Source organism: Salmo salar, chromosome ssa03 (assembly GCF_905237065.1).
Source record: "Salmo salar chromosome ssa03, Ssal_v3.1, whole genome shotgun sequence".
Classification (NCBI taxonomy): domain Eukaryota; kingdom Metazoa; phylum Chordata; class Actinopteri; order Salmoniformes; family Salmonidae; genus Salmo; species Salmo salar.
In genome coordinates, this window is record NC_059444.1 from 19,390,581 (window position 1) to 19,416,272 (window position 25,692).

Here is a 25,692-nt window from a genome sequence, read left to right on the forward strand (position 1 = left end):
TTTTTATCAGGATATTTTTTCCACCTTCAGACTGTAATGATTTTTTTTTGTTGGCTTTATGTAGGCCATTTTTACATAGTTGGCAATGGCAATAGAAGTTACTTTTAGATTTGGGTCATTTTCATTTCGGTTTAGATATCATTTTTATTCATCACTTGAAAATGATTTTGAGATACAAAGACTTTACATATGAAATAAATTCAACTGTTCTACGAAAATATGCATATGAAAACCATAACTGGCACGCAGATCGGTCAAAATGGTAAGATAAGTTGGCCGGCCTCCTGAGTGGCGCAGTGTTCTAAGGCATTGCAACGCATAGCTATCTCTCCCGCTAGAGATCCCGGTTCAAGTCTGTGTTCTCTGCTGCTGGTTGCTACCGGGAGACCCATGGGGCGGTGCACAATTGGCCCAGTGGCGTCTGGTTTAGTGGAGGGTTTGGCCGGCAGGGATGTTTTTGTCCCTTCGCGCACTAGCAATTCCTGTGGAGGGCCAGGTGCAATGCGCGCCGACACGGTCGCCAGGTGTACGGTGTTTCCTCCGACACATTGGTGCGGCTGGTTTCCAGGTTAAGTGAGCAGTGCAGCATGGCTGGGTTGTGTTTCGGAGGACGCGTGGCTCTCAACCTTCACCTATCCTGAGTCTGTTGCGGAGATGAGAAAAGACTGTAACTTCCAATTGGATATAATGACATTTGGGGGTAAAAAATTAATTCAAGGTTAATTGGCACTCTAAATGGAAACCGACCCCCTGGTGTAGCCTATTACCGGGAGTGTAATGGTGCTAGCTCTGCCACTAGAGCATCAGCAGCGGGAGGAGGAGATTCGGGAACAGGTTTTTTTTCTGGTTAGGTTATCTTGGTTTCTGACACCCTCTTGAGTAATTTGTGTCTTTGTTATTTAATCACAGTGTGCTTAAAGCATCAGACAAGCTCAGTAGCCTACATATAGTTGATTTTATTCAAACACATAGGGTGTGTCTATATATGGAAAAATACACTTTTTAAAATTTGGACCAGTCGATTGGTCGAAAGAACAGACGGCTTTTGGTCGACGAAACATTTTTTTGTCGTGGACTGCCCTTATATCTAATCATTTCTGGGTAACAATGAAATACCTTAGTGTGATTGTTTTCAATTAAAATGAGCAAAATGAGCAAAAATGACTTGTTAGTAAAGAGCAATTTGTCAAGCAAGAATTTTGCTAGGACTGTCTGGCATTGTCTGAGTGGAAAGGGGGGAAACCTGAAAACTATCTGTTATTGGCAGAGCTGTTTGTAACTCTTTGTTATTGGTCTATTAAGTAATTTACCGCCTGGTGATGTCAGTGATGTGTTTTTTAGGGAATCCTATTATTATTCTGCTAATGTAAAATGTAGGTTTTCTTTTACTTTCACTTTCAAACAAAGACTGCTCCAGAGAGTTATTTGGTAAGCGTTGGTGGTATAGTGGTGAGCATAGCTGCCTTCCAAGCAGTTGACCCGGGTTCGATTCCCGGCCAACGCAACTGGGTGTTTTTTTTTAATCACCCTTTGAAATGAATCTGCTAAAAGTCCAGTGCAGCTGGGTTTTTTTTAATCTCAGTATCAAATAGGGCTGACACCATTTAGTCAACTGGTCCATAGGCTGTTGGTCAACTGAGAATGTTTTAGTCGAGCAGTTTCCCCAAAAAAAGGATTTATGGCACGACTTGATTGACGCATATCTCAGTAGACTGATCCATTGCTGAAGCCGCGGGGATGGAAACAAGTTCTGTTTTATTTCATTCCATTTCCGAGTTGTCCATTTATTCATTCTGTTTTGTTTGGAGTGCTCCTGTCAACAATGTTTAAGGACGCGCACCTGATTACCCATAGAAGTAGGCCTAGGCTACCTGGCCTGCGAGCAAATGTAGGCTTATAAATGTGCCCCTTTGGGGATCTGACAGTATTTCTGATTATCTTTAATCACCACCACTTATGAGCTGTGGAGCTTCTCAAAGTACATTTTTCTTCACCTCATACAGCAAGGAAACAAAGTCTGTTATTACATCCATTGAGAATGTCAATAGTTGCTCAATGTAGCCTATTTGAAAAATATTTCCAGCTCTCTCCCTTTGGATAACCACTCAGCAAATCAAATAAAAAAATGTCATGCTCTGATCCGGTGGAAACGTTACAAAACAAGTCTACCTGATTACTTCTTGTGCTTGCGCAATTAGCCTGGTATAGAGCCTACAGCTGTGTCTGCCCAGAGGTCAATGGCAGGGGAAACTGAGGGTCCAAAATATTTTATACAATGTTGCAAGTTTGTTAGCTCAAGCATCTGGCTGGACCAAGTGGATCTTAGTTGATACATTGTTTCAAGTTCGTTGCAGAAAGGCCATGTGTAGCCAAAGGGATTTATTTTTTATCGGGATATTTTTCCACCTTCAGACTGTAATGATTTTATTTGTTGGCTTTATGTAGGCCATTTTTACATAGTTGGCAATGGCAATAGAAGTTACTTTTAGATTTGGGTCATTTTCATTTCGGTTTAGATATCATTTTTATTCATCACTTGAAAATGATTTTGAGATACAAAGACTTTACATATGAAATAAATTCAACTGTTCTACGAAAATATGCATATGAAAACCATAACTGGCACGCAGATCGGTCGAAATGGTAAGATAAGTTGGCGGGCCTCCTGAGTGGCGCAGTGTTCTAAGGCATTGCAACGCATAGCTAACCCTACCGCTAGAGATCCCGGTTCAAGTCTGTGTCCTCTGCTGCTGCCGCTTGTTACCGGGAGACCCATGGGGCGGTGCCCATTGTCGTCTGGTTTAGTGGAGGGTTTGGCCGGCAGGGATGTTTTTGTCCCTTCGCGCACTAGCAATTCCTGTGGAGGGCCAGGTGCAATGCGCGCCGACACGGTCGCCAGGTGTACGGTGTTTCCTCCGACACATTGGTGCGGCTGGTTTCCAGGTTAAGTGAGCAGTGCAGCATGGCTGGGTTGTGTTTCGGAGGACGCGTGGCTCTCAACCTTCACCTATCCTGAGTCTGTTGCGGAGATGAGAAAAGACTGTAACTTCCAATTGGATATAATGACATTTGGGGGTAAAAAATTAATTCAAGGTTAATTGGCACTCTAAATGGAAACCGACCCCCTGGTGTAGCCTAATACCGGGAGTGTAATGGTGCTAGCTCTGCCACTAGAGCATCAGCAGCGGGAGGAGGAGATTCGGGAACAGGTTTTTTTTTCTGGTTAGGTTATCTTGGTTTCTGACACCCTCTTGAGTAATTTGTGTCTTTGTTATTTAATCACAGTGTGCTTAAAGCATCAGACAAGCTCAGTAGCCTACATATAGTTGATTTTATTCAAACACATAGGGTGTGTCTATATATGGAAAAATACACTTTTTAAAATTTGGACCAGTCGATTGGTCGAAAGAACAGACGGCTTTTGGTCGACGAAACATTTTTTTTGTCGTGGACTGCCCTTATATCTAATCATTTCTGGGTAACAATGAAATACCTTAGTGTGATTGTTTTCAATTAAAATGAGCAAAAATGAGCAAAAATGACTTGTTAGTAAAGAGCAATTTGTCAAGCAAGAATTTTGCTAGGACTGTCTGGCATTGTCTGAGTGGAAAGGGGGAAACCTGAAAACGATCTGTTATTGGCAGAGCTGTTTGTAACTCTTTGTTATTGGTCTATTAAGTAATTTACCGCCTGGTGATGTCAGTGATGTGTTTTTTAGGGAATCCCATTATTATTCTGCTAATGTAAAATGTAGGTTTTCTTTTACTTTCACTTTCAAACAAAGACTGCTCCAGAGAGTTATTTGGTAAGCGTTGGTGGTATAGTGGTGAGCATAGCTGCCTTCCAAGCAGTTGACCCGGGTTCGATTCCCGGCCAACGCAACTGGGTGTTTTGTTTGAATCACCCTTTGAAATGAATCTTCTAAAAGTCCAGTGCAGCTGTTTTTTTTTAAATCTCAGTATCAAATAGGGCTGACACCATTTAGTCAACTGGTCCATAGGCTGTTGGTCAACTGAGAATGTTTTAGTCGAGCAGTTTCCCCAAAAAAAGGATTTATGGAAACCATAACTGGCATGCAGATCGGTCGATGTTTTTGTCCCACCGCGCACTAGCAATTCCTGTGGAGGGCCAGGTGCAATGCGTGCCGACAAGGTCGCCAGGTGTACGGTGTTTCCTCCGACACATTGGTGCGGCTGGTTTCCAGGTTAAGTGAGCAGTGCAGCTTGGCTGGGTTGTGTTTCGGAGGACTCGTGGCTCTCAACCTTCACCTATCCTGAGTCTGTTGCGCTACACTTTTCCTCAATAAAGCAGTTATCAGCGCTAGAAAAGTAACTTTTTAGCAGAGACATTTCTTAAGCAATAATTTTGCTAGGACTGTCTGGGAGTGGTCTGAGGGGGAAGAGGAAAACTGTAAACCAGCTGTTATTGGCAGAACGCTTTCTTATTGGTCTATTAACATTTTTATTTATTTATTTTTATTTCACCTTTATTTAACCAGGTAGGCCAGTTGAGAACAAGTTCTCATTTACAACTGCGACCTGGCGTAAATAAAACAAAGCAGTGCGACACAAACAACAACACAGTTACACATGGAATAAACAAATGTACAGTCAATAACACAATAGAAAAAATCTATATACAGTGTGTTCAAATTAGGTAAAATTAGGGAGGTAAGTCGATAAATTGATATGGCCTGGACCCTTTTTACTGCTGACACGGAACCCCGCCGATTCCACCACGACTGGTCTACCAACGTAATCCGCACCAACCAGGCAGGCCAAAACTCCCTCCCACCAAAACAGTCTCAAATTGCAGGCGATATTTTCAAACGGCTCTTACACTAAAATGGCATTATCATCATGTTGACAATTTTACAGTAGTTTTCCAACCTTATAGTGTGGAAATCTATATAAACACAGGATAATCACCTTTATCCCAGAAACCCTAGACCCATTCCAATTTGCATAACGCCCCAACAGATCCACAGATGACGCAATGTCTATTGCACTCCTCACTGCCCTTTCCCACCTGGACAAAAGGTGTGAGAATGCAAATCACTGACTACAGTTCAACGTTCAACACCATAGTTCCTTCAAAGCTCATCGCTAAGCTAAGGACCCTGGGACTAAACATCTCCCTCTGCAACTAGATCCTGGACTTCCTGATGAGCCGCCCTCACCAACTGGGTAACAACACATCTGCCACACTGATCCTCAACACGGGGGCCCCTCCTGTACCCTCCTGTACTCCCTGTTCACCCATGACTGCATGGCCAAGCACGACTCCAACACCATCATTAACAGGGATGCAAACGAGTCACCTTTCCGATGTGAATTTTGTGTGATATCTGTGTGAAATGTTAAGTAGCTAATGAACTAACTACTATCTGTGAACTAATGTTTTCCCTCTACAGTATGTGGTTCATTTATCAAAATTTGAGAATTAGGTGAAAATTAGGCATTGCTTGGTAAACAAGTGGATTCAGGAATCAAGTGTTGCTGGAGCTGGGCCTGGCTTATGCTGGATGCCAATAGAGGTGAAAGAAACTCCACACCCTTTCCTGCTTTCAATACAGTGGATAAAAAGGGGTATGCCAGGTGTACTCTCTGCCTGAAAGAGATCAATTATGCCAACAAAGGGTATCATGCTCTGCTGGAACATTGTAGAACAGATGTCCACAGGCAGAAAGTGTACAATATAATAACATGCAGTGGAGCCCAAAGATATTGCTTTTATTGTGTTGAACTTGACAGTAACACTTTTGTGTGAGTGAGGGGGGATTATTACATTTTTTACTCTGTGAATGTTATTTTTGCCCACATTTAGCCTTGTGCACTTGATCAATGTCTACTATAGTGGCCACTATAATAGAGCAAAAATAGAATGCCTGTTTGTTTCATTCTATTTCTACTTTAAGATGTGTGTGGTCACAAGCATTCTATTATAAAGGTTGTCATGGCTAACTGCAATATTAGTGTATTGTTTTTTCTCAGACTTGAGTGTCATTTGCAGTAAAGTCTAGGCAACAAATAACATTGGATTGCTTTCTTAAAATTTTTTAGCTGTGAGTTAGGTTCACATTAAACCCTTTTCCCCCGCAAAAAGTTTCACCTTTTTGGGCCCTCACCAGTTTGCATCCCTGCATTAAGTTTGCCGACGACATAACAGTGGTAGGCCTGATCACTGACAACGATGAGACACCCTATTGGGAAGAGGTCAGAGACCTGGCAGTGTGGTGCCAGGATAACAACCTCTTCCTCAACGTGATCAAGACAAAGAAGATGATTGTGGACTACAGGAAAAGGAGGGCCGAGCACACCCCCATTCTCATCGACGGAGCTGTAGTGGAGCATGTTGAGAGCGTCAAGTTACTTGGTGTCCGCATCACCAACAAATCATGGGCCAAATACACCAAGACAATTGTGAAGAGGGCACGACAATGCCTATTCCCCTCAGGAAACTGAAAAGATTTGGCATGGATCTTCAGATCCTCAAAAAGTTATTCAGCTGCATCATCGAGAGCATCTTGACAAGCTTCCTGCCATCTAGGACCTCTATACCAGGCGGTGTCAGAGGAAGGCTCTAAAAATTGTCAAAGACTCCAGCCACCTTAGTCATAGACTGTTCTCTCTGCTACAGCACGGCAATCAGTACCGGAGCGACAAGTCTGGGTCCAAAAGGCTTCTTAACAGCTTCTACCCCCAAGCCTTAAGACTCCTGAACGGCTAATCAAATGGGTACCCGGACTATTTGCATTGACCCCCTCACCCCCATTTTACACTCCTGCTACTCTCTGTTTATTATCTATGCATAGTCACTTTACCTACATGTACATATTACCTCAATTACCTCGACTAGCCTGTGCCCCCGCACATTGACTCTGTACCAGTAGCCCCTGTATATAGCCTCGTTATTTTATTGTTGCTCTTTAATTATTTTTAATTTTCTGCTCTTTTATTTTTATTTTTGATACATTTATTTTTACTTCAGTTTATTTTAATAAATATTTTCTTAACACGTATTTTTCTTAAAACATAATTGTTGACTAAGGGCTTGTAAGTAAGCATTTCACTGTAAGGTCTACACCTGTTGTATTCGGCGCATGTGATAAATACAATTGGATTTGATTTGCTGTTGGACTGCACTGGGCCTTCAATATAAAATGTCATTAATTTCTTTCATTTTCACTTTCAAAAATAGATCACTCAAAGAAAGGTTTCAGACAGGCGTTGGTGGTATAGTGGTGAGCATAGCTGCCTTCCAAGCAGTTGACCCGGGTTCGATTCCCGGCCAACGCAGTTATTTTGTTTTGGGGGGTGGTTTCTGTTTTTTCTTTCTCTAGTCCTCAATTCTATTTCATTCACAAGGCATGTGGTGCATTCCTCTGACAAAGAGCGGGGAGGGGTGACCTAAAACTGCTCCGCCATGCGTTCTCTCGATGAGTCAGGCTGCAGCACTTTTTTCTTTCAGTAAAAATACTTTATTTTAGCCTAGGACAAATAAATCTTTACCACCGACCCTCACATATTCTATGAAGGTAATAATATTTAATATATGCTTCATAACCAAACTCTCCTTCCTGTTATGTCATGTGCCTCCTTAGCGCAGTAGGTAGCGCGTCAGTCTCATAATCTGAAGGTCGTGAGTTCGATCCTCACAGGGGGCAGAGTTTTTTGCGCCATCTTGATTTTTAGTATTTTGCAGGTTTTCTTATATTTCACACATGTTATATTTTGGAATGCCCAAAAATTGTCAAAGACTCCATTCAGCCAAGTCATAGACAATTATCTCTACTACCGCACAGCAAGTGGTACTGGAGAGCCAAGTCTAGTCCAGTCCAGGTTTCAGTTTTTCACAGGTTTTTCAGGTTTTCTCTCTGAAAAGCACACCTTTTTAATAGAAAAACAACACAATTGGATGTTCTAAATCCACAACAATGCTTAAACCAACCAAATTTTTGAGGTCTTGAAAAAATCTGAGAACTTTGGTTGTAGTTGCCCTTTAATTCAAGTGCACACCTAGCAAGATGCTGTTGTTTAGCTGTGTTTTTGTGGCGCACATGTGATGGTAGAGTTTGCAAAACAAATACCCACTGGATGGGTTAAAATAATTATGATATCATATAGGCCTAGACTTTGTAGTTAACATTTAACTGTTTCAAGTTCCTTGGCGTATACATGATTGATGATCTGAAATGGTCCACTCACACAAACAGTGTGGTGAAGAAGGCACAACAGGAGGCTGAAGAAATTTGGCTTGTCACCTAAAATCCTCACAAACTTTTACAGATGCACAACTGAGAGCCTCCTGTCCGCCTGTATCACCGCCTGGTACGGCAACTGCACCGCCCGCAACCGCAGGGCTCTCCAGAGGGTGGTGCGGTCTGCCCAACACATCAGTGGGGGCAAACTACCTGCCCTCCAGGACACCTACAGCACCCGATGTCACATGAAGGCCAAAAAGAAACATCAAGGACAACAACCAACCCGAGCCATTGCCTGTTGATTGATTGGTTTAATTTATTTGACAATTTGTAAAATATATACATAAGGGCGCTCCAGCCGGTGATGCCTCCACATACACCCCACTATCATCCAGAAGGCGAGGTCAGTACAGGTGCATCAAAGCTGGGACCGAGAGACTGAAACACAGCTTCTATCTCAAGGCCATCAGACTGTTAAATAGCCATCACTAGGCAGCTTCCACCCGGTTATGTAAACCTGCACCTGAGAGGCTGCTGCCCTATATACAGACTTGAAATCACTGCCCACTTTAATAATGGAACACTAGTCACTTTAATAATGTTTACATATTCTTGCTTTACTCATCTCATATGTATATACTGCATTCTATTCTACTGTATTTTAGTCTATGCCACTCCGACATTGCTCATCCTAATATTTATATAGTTCTTAATTCCATTCTTTTACTTTTAGATTTGTGTTTATTGTGTGTATTATTGTGAATTGTTACATATTACTGCACTATTGGAGCTAGGAACACAAGCATTTCGCTACACCCGCAATAACATCTGCTAAACATGTGTATGTGACCAATAACATTTTATTTTGATTTGATTTGAGAAAGCATGAGCTCCTGAGTTGGGAAAATCTTGTGCTATACACCGACGCTTGTCTTGTATTCAATATCCTAAATGGCCTGGCTCCCCCTCCACCTAGTACTTTTGTTAAACAGAAAACCCAAACCCATGACTGCAGATCCACAAGGTCTGCCATGAGAGGTGACTGTATAGTTCCCTTAAGGAAAAGCACCTTTAGTCAATCTGCTTTCTCTGTGAGAGCTTCCCATGTCTGGAACACACTGACATCAGACACACATAACTGCACCACCTATCACATCTTCACAAAAAACATGGCTAAAGACATGGCTAAAGGCCAATCAGACGCGAAAAGAATCCCTAGCTGTGTATTGCCGCTTTCCATGTTGTCTGTAGCTTGTGAGGTGTGGAAAAACTGTTGCTTTTATGTATTTTGTTTTGTTGCTTTTTGTGATATTGCTCTGTCTGCGTGCTACGTGTTGCTTGTTCTATGTTGCTCTGCATGTGCTCACTGCTCATTGTTTGTCTGTATTGTTATTGTTTTTAATAACCTGCATAGGGACTGCGGTTGAAAATTAGCCGGCTGGCTAAAACCGGCGCTTTTACTGAAACGTTGATTAATGTGGACTGTCCCAGTTAAAATAAAAATAAACTCAAACTCAAAACAAAAAGGTGTCGTATTCTTCCTGGGGGTGTATATGAACAGATTTGAATAAGATTTCATGTTGGTAAGATGCTGTCAATTACACTTTAAAGTGGACATTTTATTAGGTACACCAGTCTAGTACCCGGTTGGACCCCCCTTTGCCTCCAGAACAGCCAGAATTCTTTGGGGCATGGCATTCAATCGTTGCTCAATTGGTATCAAGGGACCTAACGTGTGCCAGGAAAACATTCCCCACACCAGTACACAGCCAACACCAGCCTGTACCATTGACACCAGGCAGGATGGTGCCATGGACTGATGCTGACTTACGCCAAAACCTGACTCTGTCATCAGCATGACGCAACAGGAACTGGGATTCGTCTTACCAGTCGACTCCTCAATTGTCCAGTGTTGGTGATCGCATGCCCGCTGGAGCTGCTTCTTCTTGTTTTTAGTTGATAGGATTGCAACACGGTGTGGTCGTCTGCTGCAATAGTCCATCCTTGACAAGGCTCAAGTTGTGAGTTCCGAGATGCTGTTCCGCACACTACTGTTGTACTGCCTGGTTATTTGTCTGTTTGTGGCCCTCCTGTTAGCTTGCACAATTTTTGCCATTCTCCTATGCCCTCCTCAACGAGCTGTATTTGTCCACTGACTGGATTTTATTGTTTGCCGCACCATTCTCTGTAAACCATAGACTCTGTTTTGCGTGAAAAGCCCAGGAGACCGGCCGTTTATGAGATACTGTATTTTTATTTTATTTATATCACCTTTACTTAACCAGGTAGGCTAGTTGAGACCAAGTTCTCATTTGCAACTGCGACCTGGCCAAGATAAAGCATAGCAATTCGACACATACAACAACACAGAGTTACACATGGAATAAACAAAACATACAGTCGATAATACAGTAGAAAAAAAGAAAACAAAAAGTCTATATACAGTGAGTGCAAATGAGGTAAGATAAGGGAGTTAAGGCAATAAATAGGCCATGGTGGCGAAGTAATTACAATATGGCAATTAAACACTGGAATGGTAAATGTGCAGAAGATGAATGTGCAAGTAGAGATACTGGGGTGCAAAGGAGCAAGATAAATAAATAAATACAGTATGGGGATGAGGTAGATAGATGGGCTGTTTACAGATGGGCTACGTACAGGTGCAGTGATCTGCTCTGACAGCTGGTGCTTAAAGCTAGTGAGGGAGATGGGAATCTCCAGCTTCAGTGATTTTAGCAGTTTGTTCCAGTCATTGGCAGCAGAGAACTGGAAGGAAAGGCGACCAAAGGAGGAATTGGCTTTGGGGGTGACCAGTGAGATATACCTGCTGGAGAGCGGGCTACGAGTGGGTGCTGCTATGGTGACCAGTGAGCTGAGATAAGGCGGGGCTTTACCTAGCAGAGACTTGTAGATAACCTGTAGCCAGTGGGTTTGGCGACAAGTATGAAGCGAGGGCCAACCAACGAGAGCATACAGGTTGCAGTGGTGGGTAGTGTATGGGGCTTTGGTGACAAAACGGATGGCACTGGGATAGACTGCATCCAATTTGTTGAGTATAGTGTTGGAGGCTATTTTATAGATGACATCGCTGAAGTCGAGGATCGGTAGAATGGTCAGTTTTACGAGGGTATGTTTGGCAGCATGAGTGAAGGATGCTTTGTGTAACGGCTGTCGTCAGATATAGACCAAAATGCAGCGGGGAAATGTGCACTCATTCTTCTTTATTATAATCGGACAAGAAGGAGAACCAAAATAAACACGTACACAAAGAAAACACAACGACTATTCACAGGCTGGTAAGGCACAAGGCTATACACAGAACAATCTCCCACAAAGCACTCAACAAACACATACCTATATATAGGACTCTCAATCAGAGGCAACTAGAAAACACCTGCCTCCAATTGAGAGTCCAACCCCAATTAACAAAACATAGAAATACAAAAGACTAGACAGAACATAGAATTACACTAACATAGAACAGTGCCCAAAACCCCCCGGAATACATAAATCAAATACCCTACTAAACAAACCACCACCCCAAACCACATAAAACAAATACCCTCTGCCACGTCCTGACCAAACTACAATAACAAATAACCCCTATTACTGGTCAGGACGTGACAGTACCCCCCCCTCCCCCCCAAAGGTGCAGACCTCGGACGCACCTCACACAAAAAAACAAAATTACCCCAAAACAAACATAAATCCCCTAAACTAAAGGGAGGGAAGGGAGGGTGGCTGCCGTCAACGACGGCACCTGTGCTACACCCCCCCCTCCCCAACCCACCTATACTGGAGGTGGCTCAGGTTCTGGTCTACAGCCACCCAGACTGTAGGCATACTCGCTTGGTTCCGGACCGTAGGCAGACTCACTCGGTTCCGAGCTGTAGGCAGACTCACACAGTTCGGAGTTATAGTCAGACTCGCTCAATTCCGGACCGCAGGCAGACTCACTCGGTTCCGGGTCGCAGGCAGACTCACTCGGTTCCGGATCGCAGGCAGACTCACTCGGTTCCGGACTGTAGACCCATTCACCCCTCTCTGAACTGTGGGCCGTCTCACTCAGTTCTGCACAGTGGACCGTCTCCCTTGGTTCCGAACTGAAGGCCGTCTCACTCGGTTCTGCACAGTGGGCCGTCTCACTCGGTTCCGAACTGTAGGCCGTCTCACTCGGTTCCGGGCTTAACACTCTTACCGGATACTCTGGACAGGGCACTGTTTCTGGACACTCTGGACAGGGCACTGTTTCCGGACACTCTGGACAGGGCACTGTTTCCGGACACTCTGGACAGGGCACTGTTTCTGGACACTCGAGGCTGGGCTGACGCACTGGAAGCCTGATGCGTGGGACTGGTAGTGGAGGTACCAGCCTGGGGACACGAAGCAGGAACCGGCCGAGTGGAACTGGTATTACGCACTGGAAGCCTGATGCGTGGTGCTGGTACTGGAAGTGCCAGTTTGGGAACACGCACCTCATGGCTAGTGCGGGGAGCAGGAACGGGCTGAGTTGGACTGGGCTGACGTATTGGAGGCCTGGTGCGTGATACTGGTACTGGATATACCGGGCCGTGGAGAAGCACTGGTGGTCTCGATCGCACCTCCTGCACAACCCGTCCTGGCTGGATGGAACTAGTAGCCCTGTACGAGCGGAGTGCTGGTACAGGGCGAACTGGGCTGTGCAGGGGCCTGATGGTTGCCGTGCGTAGAGTGGGCGTAGGGTAGCCTGGACCTAGGAGGTGCACTGGTGACCAGATGCGCTGCGCAGGCATCCTCCTACCAGGCTGGATGCCCACTCTAGCACGGCACTTGTGAGGGGCTGGGATCACTCGCACCGGACTGTGCGTGCGTATGGGCGAGATCGTGCGCAATTCCGCATACCTCTGCGCTCTCCACTCCAAACGCTTCCCATAAAAAGCACGGGGAGCTGGCTTAGGTCTACTGCCTGGCCCAGCCAAACTACCTGTGTGCCCCCCCAAAACAAATTGTTGGGGGTGCCTCTCCAGCTTAAACGCCAGTCGTGTTCCCCTGTAGCGTTCCCGGTCTTCGCTCCACTTTCTCCATGGACCTTCTCCGGCCATAATCTCCTCCCACGTCCACTTTTCCCGATAGTCCATATTATTCTCCCGTTGCTCCTTACCCCGCAGCTTGGTCCTTGGTTGGTGGGAGATTCTGTAACGGCTGTCGTCAGATATAGACCAAAATGCAGCGGGGAAATGTGCACTCATCTTCTTTATTATAATCGGACAAGAAGGAGAACCAAAATAAACACGTACACAAAGAAAACACAACGACTATTCACAGGCTAGTAAGGCACAAGGCTATACACAGAACAATCTCCCACAAAGCACTCAACAAACACATACCTATATATAGGACTCTCAATCAGAGGCAACTAGAAAACACCTGCCTCCAATTGAGAGTCCAACCCCAATTAACAAAACATAGAAATACAAAAGACTAGGCAGAACATAGAATTACACTAAAATAGAACAGTGCCCAAAAACCCCCGGAATACATCTTTCAAATACCCTACTAAACAAACCATCACCCCGAACCACATAAAACAAATACCCTCTGCCACGTCCTGACCAAACTACAATAACAAATAACTCCTATTACTGGTCAGGACGTGACACTTTGTTGCGATATAGGAAGCCGATTCTAGATTTAATTTTGGATTGGAGATGCTTAATGTGAGTCTGGAAGGAGAGTTTACAGTCTAAACAGACACCTAGGTATTTGTAGTTGTCCACATATTCACAAGTCAGAGCCATCCAGACGGGCGGGCAGGTGAGGGCAGTGATCGATTTAATAGCATGCATTTAGTTTTACTTGCATTTAAGAGCAGTTGGAGGCCATGGAATGAGAGTTGTATGGCATTGAAGCTCGTCTGGAGGTTAGTTAACACAGTGTCCAAAGAGGGGCCAGAAGTATACAGAATGGTGTCGTCTGCGTAGAGGTGGATCAGAGAATCACCAGCAGCAAGAGCGACTATAACAACTGCCTCTAGCAAGAGGGGGGTGGGTGTGGAATCAGGAGCAGGAGAGGCAGACGGGTTCCAGGCAATCAAATGTTTATTACAGGCGGTCCCAAAGGCACAGCACAACCACAAAGGGAAACCGCACAAATGTAGCATCCACTGACAGGGAAGGAACTTAGTACACACAGAGGAGAAACCTCGACTCTGCTAACGATCGAGCAAAAATGTCCACGGTAAACACATACCGCACAAAAAGAAACAAAACCCTTTGTGCAGGCACGCACCCCTTTACAGTACTAATCAGCAACAATCCCACACACAGCCTAACCTGCAGCGGGGAAATATAAACTCACCGAAATCAGTACAACAAGACACAGGTGTGTAAAACCAGACAGTACTAAACGAAAAAGGAAATGGGATCGGTGGCGGCTAATAGGCCGGCGACGACGACCGCCGAGCACCGCCCGAACAGGGAGAGGAGTCACCTTCGGTGGAAGTCGTGACAGCGACATCATTGATGTATACAGGGAAGAGAGTCGGCCCAAGAATTGAACCCTGTGGCACCCCCATAAAGACTGCCAGAGGTCCGGACAACAGGCCATCCGATTTGACACACTGAACTCTATCAGAGAAGTAGTTGGTAAACCAGGCGAGGCAATCATTTGAGAAACCAAGGCTGTCGAGTCTACCAATAAGAATGTGGTGATTGACAGTCGAAAGCCTTGGCCAGGGCGATGAATACGGCTGCACAGTAATGTCTCTTATCGATGGCGGTTATGATATCGTTTAGGACCTTGAGCGTGGCTGAGGTGCACCCATGACCAGCTCTGAAACCAGATTGCATAGCGGAGAAGGTAGTTTGTACTACAGGATGCAAATTTCTGTTTGAAAAAGCTAGCCTTAGCTTTCCTAACTTTCCTAACTGCCTGTGTATATTTGTTCCTAACTTCCCTGAAAAGTTGCATATCACGGGGGCTATTCGATACTAATGCAGAATGCCATAGGATGTTTTTGTGCTGGTCAAGGGCAGACAGGTCTGAAGTGAACCAAGGACTATATCTATTCCTAGTTAAAAAAATTCCGGCGCGCCTGGCACCAACGATCATACCACAATCAAAGTCGCTTAGGTCACACGCTTTGCCCATTCTAATGTTCAATCGAACAGTAACTGAATGACCTGATACCTGTCTGCCTGCTTTATATAGCAAGCCATGGCCATGTGACTCACTGTTTGTAGGAGCAAACCATTTTTGTGAATGGGGTGGTGTACCTAATAGATTTTGAATCAACCATTCCCTTTATTGGGTTAAATAGGATGTCAGTAATTCTGGTCCCCAACTTTGTTGTGTTGTGGGTGTTACACATCTGAAGAGAAGCCTATGGATTTTCCAGGTTTAATGAATTAATACAACTTCATAATGACCTAAAAGGAATCACCAGTGACCCACCAATGAGTCTAGACCATTTGGGAACATTGGGTATAGTGATATATCAATGCGCAATCCATATGTACCTAACCATGAAGCTGTTATAGCTTTATTATTACAGTAAATTAAATACCCAAAGCTGAAAATGTGATATTATTTATTCATATCTGACACCCCTTCTTTGAACAGAGAGGGTGGGGGACAAGCGAGAGGAGGAGACTGAAAGCAGGCATGGCTTGGGCCAAAAGGAAGCATGCATACATGCAGTAATTCCTTACATTGAAAGCAATCTTTATCTTTTGTGTTTCTTTACGTAACCACTATCATAACCACTAATTTAAGCATTTTATAACCAGGAAACAGTAGAATGTAGCAAATAAGGTATTTTGTAATTTGTGTGAATTATCCTTATTCGTAACATACAGTACCAATGTATCGTGTCCAGTGTGCCTTTGCGATTTCACCGGAAGAGGGCAGTAAAGTACACTAAACAATCCTGTATTTGCTTCAGCATGGAGATAGAAAGTTCGATTTTTATTTCGCAACAGGCAAAATAGACATTTTCAGTTGTGTGTTTGGGTAGGTTTTTCAGCGTCTATCCAACAAAATATTTTTCAGTCATCTGGAATTTAATTCCTAAGACCATATAGTCCTATTTGATAATTATTAAATACATCTGAATATTTGTTGTTTTATAAAGAGCATGATTTGTCAATCAACTCAAGTGCCATTTGGAATTCTAGTTGTACACGCAGTGGCCAGTTTATTAGGTACAACCAGTACCGGGTCGGACCCCCTCCAGAACAGCCTGAAAATATGATATTATTAATTCATATCTGACTCCCCTTATTTGAACAGAGAGGGTGGGGGTCGAGCGAGAGGGGAGAGTGAAAGCGCACATGGCTGGAGGGAGAGAAGGAAGCATGCACGCAGTCGAACAGCGCCTGTGTTGAGTGTGGTACATCTACAAATCTTAGTCCACAATACCGTCTCATATAAACTCAGTGTGGGATTGCCTTTATGCACAAAACCAATAATGTGAGAACCCGATGCAGACGTCGTATCATGGACGTTTAATAGTATCAACTGCTACTTTTTATTTGTGTCATACATTTTTTAACAGGCCGTGAAATCATCGATTTACACTAAACCCACGGATACCTGGATTGAGATGCAGCAATGTCCCGAAGAATATGCCCACGCGTAAATTTCTATTGGATTTTTTCAGTTCTGTTTCTGGTGAAAGTAGTGGATGTTGGGGCATACAGCTGTCATGAGGTAAAGACCGCTTTCCAGGTGCGCCAGATCGGCCCACTGAAGTGGGTACCGGAGACTCCTGGGACAGGTGAGTGTGTGCATTTCCGCGGTCAGCAGTGACAGTTGACATTTACATTTAAGTAATTTACGCTTTGCAATTTGTAGCGAGATCATCCCGACTGTTGATCATTTTGAACTCAAATAGAATAGCTTTTCTATTGCATTGCTTTCCAGGAGTTGGTTAAACTGTATCCACCTCTCTATTAAACTTTTGTCGCTCTTGTAAATTTTGTTTATTGAAATTAGAATTATGTAAATGAGAAGTGTTAGAAATATTAGAAGGACATCACAGCTACCTTGTCGACACTTTGATCAACACAATTTACGTATCTGGAAAAGAGGCTTGTGAAATGTAGATTCACAGTCAGAATTGTCATTCCTCTGGCACGCTCCTATCAGGAGGGCACGTGGTTCTCTCTACACACTCTTTCTGAGAGCCGGTGTAAATACAATACCGACAGAACCAGTTAAAATGAGTTTCAGATGGGATTTTCGGTGAATATTCGTTTTTTTTGCTCAACGATAGCTTTTCAACCAAGCATGACTATTAAAATGGTATATTCTGTATCAGGAGAAGATGGACAAAAATCCACTGCTTATCGGGGGTTATTTGTTCTGCCAGATTTCAATCTTCAATAGCTCTTAGCATGCCATGACCATGAAAGTAATATATTCTGAATTGGGGAGGATGGACAAAAATCCATTATTTATTTATTTATTTGCTTTTAATCTTCAATATCTATAAGACAAGCCATGACAATGAAATATTCTGAATCAGGGGAGGATGCACAAAAATCCATGTTATATATATATATTTGTCATGGCTTTTGACTTATATATACAGTGCCAGTCAAAAGTTTGGAAACACCTACTCATTCCAGGGTTTCTCTTTATTTGTACTATTTTCTACATTGTAGAATAATAGTGAAGACATCAAAACTATGAAATAACACATATGGAATCATGTAGTAACATTTTTTTATTTAAACAAATCAAATATATTTTATTGATGACAGCTTTGCACACTCTTGGCATTCTCTCAACCAGCTTCATGAGGTAGTCACCTGGTATGGATTTCAATTAACAGGCGTGCCTTGTTTAAAGTTAATTTGTGGAATTTCTTTCATTCTTAATGTGTTTGAGACAATCAGTTGTGTTGTGACAAGGTAGGGTTAGTATACAGAAGATAGTCCTATTTGGTTAAAGACCAAGTCCATATTATGGCAAGAACAGCTCAAATAAGCAAAGAGAAACGACAGTCCATCAATACTTTAAGACATGAAGGTCAGTCAATCCGGAAGATTTTAAGAACTTTGAATGTTTCTTACATTTACATTTACGTCATTTAGCAGACGCTCTTATCCAGAGCGACTTACAAATTGGTGCATTCACCTTATGATATCCAGTTAGTACAGCTATCTCTTTTGGGGGGGGGGGGGGGTTTCACAGAAAAGGAAGCCCCAGAGTTGTACTTTTTATGATCCTTATTTAACTAGGCAAGTCAGTTAAGAACACATTTTTATTTACAATGATAGCCTTCTGGGGAACAGTGGGTTAACTGCCTTGTTCAGGGGCAGAACGACAGATTCTACCTCATCAGCTTGGGGATTCGATCCAGCAACCTTTCAGTTACTTGCCCAACGCTCTAACCACTAGGACACCAATAATAAGAAGAGATTTGCTTGTGCAGAGAAACAACCACCTTGTCTTTGTGAGACATAGAGTAGGTGAACGGATGATCTCCCCATGTGTGGTTCCCACTGTGAAGCATGGAGGAAGAGGTGTGATGCAAACAAGTGCTCAGCATATGTTGGAACTCCTTCAAGACTGTTGGAAAAGCATTCCAGGTGAAGCTGGTTGAGAGATTGCGAAGCGTGTGCAAAGCTGTCATCAAGGCAAAGGGTGGCTACTTTGAAGAATCTAAAGTCAAAAATACATTTTGATTTGCTTAACACTTTTTGGGTTACCACATGATTCCATATGTGTTATTTCATAGTTTTGATGTCTTCACTATTATTCTACAATGTTGAAAATAGTAAAAATAAAGAAAAACCCTTGAATGAGTACGTGTGTCCCAACTTTGGACTGGTACTGTTTATGTAAAAATCAACAACAATATTTTTCCCCCACACAGTTTGTCTAAATCAAATCAAATGTATTTATATAGCCCTTCTTACATCAGCTGATATCTCAAAGTGCTGTACAGAAACCCAGCCTAAAACCCCAAACAGCAAGCAATACAGGTGTAGAAGCACGGTGGCTAGGAAAAACTCCCTAGAAAGGCCAAAACCTAGGAAGAAATCTAGAGAGGAACCAGGCTATGAGGGGTGGCCAGTCCTCTTCTGGCTGTGCTGGGTGGAGATTATAACAGAACATGGCCAAGATGTTCAAATGTTCATAAATGACCAGCAAGGTCAAATAATAATAATCACAGTGGTTGTCGAGGGTGCAACAGGTCAGCACCTCAGGAGTAAATGTCAGTTGGCTTTGCATTGTTTGCTGTTTGGGGTTTTAGGCTGGGTTTCTGTACAGCACTTTGTAACATCATCTGATGTAAGAAGGGCTTTATAAATACATATTGATTGATTGATTGATTGATTGATCATGTTGTTGGGGTGCTTTGCTGCAGGAGGGACTGGTGCACTTCACAAAATAGATGGCAACACGAGGGAGGGAAAAGTATGTGGATATATTGAAGCAACATCAGTCAGGAAGATATAGCTTGGTTGCAAATGACTCTTCCAAATGGACAATGACCAAACATACTTCCAAAGTTGTGGAAAAATGGCTTAAGGACAACAAAGTCGAGGTATTGGAGTGGCCATCACAAAGCCTCATCCTCAACCTCAACCCTATAGAACATTTGTGGGCAGAACTGAAAAAGTGTGCCAAAATTCACCCAACTTATTGTGGGAAGCTTGTGGAAGGCTACCCAAAACGTTTGACTCAAGTTAAACAATTTAAAGGCAATGCTACCAAATACTAATTGAGTGTATGTAAACTTCTGACCCACTGGGAATGTGATGAAATAAATAAATCAATCATTCTCTCTACTATTATTCTGACATTTCACATTCTTAAAATAAAGTGGTGATCCTAACTGACCTAAGACAGGGAATATTTACTAGAATTAAATGTCAGGAATTGTGAAAAACTAGAGTTTAATTGTATTTGGCTAAGGTGTATGTAAACTTCCGACTTCAACTGTATATAAACTCAGCTAAAAAGAAACATCCTCTCACTGTCATCTGCGTTTATTTTCAGCAAACTTAACATGTGTAAATATTTGTATGAACATAACAAGATTCAACAACTGAGACATAAACTGAACAAGTACCACAGACATGTGACTAACGGAAATGGAATAATGTGTCCCAAAAGTAACAGTCAGTATCTGGTGTGGCCACCAGCTGCATTAAGTACTGCAGTGCATCTCCTCCTCATGGACTGCACCAGATTTGCCAGTTCTTGCTGTGAGATGTTACCCCACTCTTCCACCAAGGCACCTGCAAGTTCCCGGACATTTCTGGGGGGAATGGCCCTAGCCCTCACCCTCCGATCCAACAGGTCCCAGACGTGCTCAATGGGATTGAGATCCGGGCTCTTTGCTGGCCATGGCAGAACACTGACATTCCTGTCTTGCTGGAAATCACGCACAGAACGACCAGTATGGCTGGTGGCATTGTCATGCTGGAGGGTCATGTCAGGATGAACCTGCAGGAAGGGTACCACATGAGGTAGGAGGATGTCTTCCCTGTAACGCACAGCGTTGAGATTACCTGCAATGACAACAAGCTCAGTCCGATGATGCTGTGACACACCGCCCCAGACCATGACGGATCCTCCACCTCCAAATCGATCCCACTCCAGAGTACAGGCCTTGGTGTAACACTCATTTCTTCGACGATAAACACGAATTCGACCATCACCCCTGGTGAGACAAAACCGCGACTCGTCAGTGAAGAGCACTTCTTGCCAGTCCTGTCTGCCTAATGACGGTGGGTTTATGCCCAAAGGCGACGTTGTTGCCGGTGATGTCTGGTGAGGACCTGCCTTACAACAGGCCTACAAGCCTTCAGTCCAGCCTCTCTCAGCCTATTGCCGACAGTCTGAGCACTGATGGAGGGATTGTGGGTTCCTGGTGTAACTCGGGCAGTTGTTGTTGCCATCCTGTACCGATCCTGTGCAGGTGTTGTTACACGTGGTCTGCCACTGCGAGGACGATCAGCTGTCCGTCCTGTCTCCCTGTCTTAGGCGTCTCACAGTACGGACATTGCAATTTATTGCCCTGTCCACATCTGCAGTCCTCATGCCTCCTTGCAGCATGCCTAAGGCACGTTCACGCAGATGAGCAGGGACCCTGGGCATCTTTCTTTTGGTCTTTTTCAGAGTCAGTAGAAAGGCCTCTTTAGTGTCTGAAGTTTTCATAACTGTGACCTTAATTGCCTACTGTCTGTAAGCTGTTAGTGTCTTAACGACCGTTCCACAGGTGCATGTTCATTAATTGTTTATGGTTCATTGAACAAGCATGGGAAACAGTGTTTACAATGAAGATCTGTGAAGTTATTTGGATTTTGACGAATTATCTTTGAAAGACAAGGTCCTGAAAAAGGGACGTTTCTTTTTTTGCTGAGTTTAGTCTGCTAGAAATGCTTTTTAAACAACATTTGTTAAATGTATTAATCACAATTCAATATGGCTTACTAGGCCGTCATTGTAAAATAATTTGTTCTTATGGAAAATATAATGTGGGTTTGTGGAGGAGCAAGGAAAGAGGAAGGGGACTAATTAAAAGAATCTCACAGCCAAGCATCCCTTTATCAATCAATACATCACTAGAATCTTAACATATTTGCTATTTCACAGGGCCAACCAGCTGCTTACTAAGCAAACATTCTGCCTTGAGAAATGAATTCATAATTTTGTTAAATAGCTTGGCAGATTGCTCAACAGAGAGACATGGCTTCTGAAGCCCATGCTCCGAGCCGGTAAAAACAGAATGAGGGAGAGTCTCTCATAAACTAGAATTTATGTAGAGACATAGTGTTACTGAGGTTTTCCTCAGTTTCAATACTGTAAGTCAGATTTCTTAGTAATTCCACACCTGCATATGATGCTGAGATCTGATACTTTTGGACCTACAGTATTCAGAACAAATATGAAACAGGTCATGTGAAATGCACTTGAGTGCAAGTTTCAGACTGATACAGGAAATGCTTTTGGACATCGTCTGTCTAAGAGCATGTCTCCATATCTGCATGGAACATTAGGCAGACAGTAGCATTAGTCTTATGGAGGTTTGGTTACACCACAGGTTCATGGTCAGTTTTGTTGGTTAGCATATAATGACTGAGATTAGGAAAACTGATCCTAGATATGTTTTGGGAGGCATACACTATCTGGAGCAAGCAGGGAAGACTGTGGTTTGGGCTTCTATCCAGCTATGTTGATTTGATTCAAAACTCATTCCCTGGGGAGAGCTGGTGTGGAGAGAAACAAGGCACTTATCATCACCAAGGCTAACTACACTCCTGTCTCTCTTCTCTTCTCTGTGGTTCTGTTTCTCTTTGGGATGTGTGTGTGGTAAACATTTTCTTCCTCTTTCCTTCTCACGGCCTTCACGTGAAAATAACAGGAAGGAATGTTTAGAAGAAAAGGCAGTCATCATCACCAAGTCCAACCGAGCCTCTCCTTTCAATTCTGCTCTTATTATTCCATCTTTCAAATATTTGCGGTAACGTCTTCATTTCTCTAAGGCCTTTGGAAAGTTTGGGAAACAGAAATAATGTTAGGCTTCTTAAAAAATCCTGACAGTATTTCTGGGTTTCTATGCCCGGATTGAGCCTGTTTTAAATTTAATAAGAACTTGGTGGACGTAAAAAAGCGTTTTGATCCCGGGCCTTCCCTCTCCGAGAAACCATTGTGTGTCCTTTGAATCGGAGCAGAGGGCTAACTGCTTCCAGAGATGACTCATGTGACATCTAATACCTACGTGGACACAAACCACAGCCACTGGCAGGCCACGTATATCTCTGTGCCACATCTAGGGGTAGAGGCCACCACTGTATCACTGCGTCTGACTCTGCATGCCGTCACAGGGAGAAGAGCAACAGATAGCCGCCCGTTCGACATACCTAGAGGGGCATCCAAACCACTCAATATATTTGTTTTGGTGGCGGTGGCGTCATCCCGGGCATCGGACAGGGCATGTCTGTTCCAGGCAGAGCAGTAGCTGGAGTAAGCCCCTTGCGAGACAACGCAGGGGAACAGGGCCTTGTGAAGATGTCACCAGTCTGAATGGAAGCATTTGAGCCGCTGCATGACAAGCGTTTACAGCATGCAGCCGGCATGGTATATGACAGCAGCTGACTGGCCTAGAGGATAGAATGAGATTTGGACTGTTATGTGTGTTTTTAATTGGGGACAAAGTGAGAGCAGAGGCATAAGGTTGGAATGAGTGGCATGCGTTGCCGTGTTTCCATGCATACTGTACTGTACTATAGAGAAGGAAAGTCTACTGGCCTGACTGTCCACCTAAATTCATTGCTCTACCTCTCTTTGTCTCACTTTCTTCTGTATTTTTTCCATCTAATTGCTCACCGCCCTCTTTCTCTATCTTTCTCTCACTCAGTTCCTTTATCTCTACCTCAACACCCTACCCCCAACTAATTCAACATAACCACATTCGCTCTAAACTCTTGTTTGTTGCTTTTTATTTGGAGTGGTCCAGAAGAGCTTGCTTTGGGTCGGGCCCATTCCCTCTTCAAAGTGCTGACCAGGGGATGGGGGATGAGAATACGAGGGGGTGTGTGTGTACAACTCCGACTACGAGTTGTACAATCGCCAAACATAGCAACGCTTGATATTTGAAGTGGCGAAGCCTCAGCTCAATTTCATACTTCTCTGTGTTTACTTTAGGGATTCAGTGCTGTGTTTCATTCATGTGTGGTGAACTGATTTCTCAGCAAGCGCCTTCAGTGTGGCTGCGCCATCAGAGCCAGCCGATCTGATTCTTGGATCTGGAAATGAAAGAAGGGGATTTTTATTGCATGCATCCTAATTCAGTTGATCTTTACTTTGTATTTATTACTACAAAATGATATCATGATGGTGATATGTATCCTACTTTCTGGTAATCCAAAGAAACTTAAATGTAGTCATTCAGTTATTATGTTACTACCATTTGAAATATGAATGAATAAGACAACATAAGATAAATAGCTGATTGTAGAACAAAGCTTAACTGAAGGCCTAATGTTTTTCTGGTGGTCCAGTCTTTGGTAGTAAACCTGACCTATTACAAGTGTTCATACAGCTGCATTACATTGAATACATTAGCTTTTAATGCCATACTTAAATGTGTGAAAGTTATATGCATAACATTCTTTTAACAAGCCACAGGCCTAACTGCTTGTGTATTTACTGATTTAAAGCCCTCGTTTCTGCCATATGACAGGAAATCCATGGAAAAGTAAATGGCTATTAGTACTTGCAGGAATGCAGTGTTTTATGAGATCCTCTTACGCCTCGATCACACCGACAGCTTCATTGCGTCTTGGTACACCAGAAGTACATTCCTTTCCAACGGAATGCTGCGTTTGCCTTGCAGTATTGCGTTGCAGAGGCAGTTGCAGTGCGTACTGTGTGGTGCATACGTTGGATTTATCAAAAGTATGCATCAAATTGTATGCCTAGACGGCTTGACAGAAATGGTAGCAGAAGGTGAATGTTGAAGTTTTGTTCCACACATATCCAGATGATGCTGCGAACCATTTTGCGCAATGATGCTGTAGGTGTGTTCGAGACGTTAAACGTACCTAGGATATGTTATTTGAGGAAACAGACTTCAATTATACCAGCTCCAAATGCTCACTCTCCAGACACTTAATAACCACTCTCTGGCCCATCAATTAATAAATAGTGTCTCTCCGCCGCTGTGATGTGCTCGCCAACAATCCATATCGAGATTACAAGGGCGTTCTGATCTAGCGCTTTGGAGATCAATTAGAGGTCAGGCGTGGAGACGCTCCATTCATAAACACCCACGCGCTACGGTTGGCCGCCACCTCCGCCGTCCCATGGCCCGACTAGATATGGTCACCTCATCTCTGTGTGGCTCAGATAATTCCATTCTATGATCTACCAAGGCTGCTCAGATCACTGTCTGTACGCAACACACAGACAGTCTGGCATCCTGTTGACTTTTCATTATCAGTTATGATAATGTAATATGAGAATGCAACTGGCCGTTTACTCACACATTCAGTACATGTGACACCATTTGTGACTCTGTTGCTGTCGGCACCCGTGTTCCTGTCAACCGAGCCATCAGAGGTCTTTGGCTGTGTCTGAATACCCATACTAGCGTACTTCATAAACTGCGTTCGATCTAGTAGAATTCACTCGTCTTTTCTGACACGTGTTTGACACAGCTGATAATCAGATAGATTGGCACGCTGAATGGCGGGAGACAACGCAGTTGCACATTAGATGTACTATTTTCGAAATTACACATACTGTACTATAAAAAAAAAAATCCTGCATACTATTTAGTATGCTATTATGGGTATTCGGACACGGCCACCGTTTTCGTCTTTGAGTTTGGCTTAGCTCCAACACAAAGACAGGGTTCACATCATGTGTTTATGTTAAGGGAATGGGAACGCAGGATGTTATCACGCTGCCACATCCTTGCCTGGTTAAAGCATCAAAGTGTCTGGCAGCAACTCTAAGCTAATGATGCCCTTTGATTCGTTGCACTT

At 43.5% G+C, this 25,692-nt stretch overlaps 1 protein-coding gene and 4 non-coding genes across 7 annotated transcripts in view; all 5 read left to right on the forward strand.

Annotated features, from left to right (window-relative positions):
• Positions 1 to 1,432: 1,432 nt before the first annotated feature.
• On the forward strand, positions 1,433 to 1,504 carry trnag-ucc (transfer RNA glycine (anticodon UCC)). The gene has a single exon. It is a non-coding gene; the product is annotated as a tRNA-Gly (tRNA).
• Positions 1,505 to 3,809: 2,305 nt separating this feature from the next.
• On the forward strand, positions 3,810 to 3,881 carry trnag-ucc (transfer RNA glycine (anticodon UCC)). The gene has a single exon. It is a non-coding gene; the product is annotated as a tRNA-Gly (tRNA).
• A 3,345-nt stretch (positions 3,882 to 7,226) lies between these two features.
• Positions 7,227 to 7,298, forward strand: trnag-ucc (transfer RNA glycine (anticodon UCC)). The gene has a single exon. It is a non-coding gene; the product is annotated as a tRNA-Gly (tRNA).
• A 295-nt stretch (positions 7,299 to 7,593) lies between these two features.
• trnam-cau (transfer RNA methionine (anticodon CAU)) lies at positions 7,594 to 7,666 on the forward strand. Its single transcript has one exon. It is a non-coding gene; the product is annotated as a tRNA-Met (tRNA).
• An 8,855-nt stretch (positions 7,667 to 16,521) lies between these two features.
• LOC106599532 (glypican-5) overlaps positions 16,522 to 25,692 on the forward strand; it is a 258,504-nt gene continuing 249,333 nt past the window's right edge. For all 3 annotated transcript variants that reach the window (XM_014190814.2, XM_014190815.2, XM_014190816.2), the window contains exon 1: positions 16,522 to 16,958. In XM_014190814.2, coding sequence (XP_014046289.2) covers positions 16,793 to 16,958 — 166 coding nt within the window. In that variant the 5' untranslated portion in view covers positions 16,522 to 16,792. The remainder of the gene's footprint in view (positions 16,959 to 25,692) is intronic.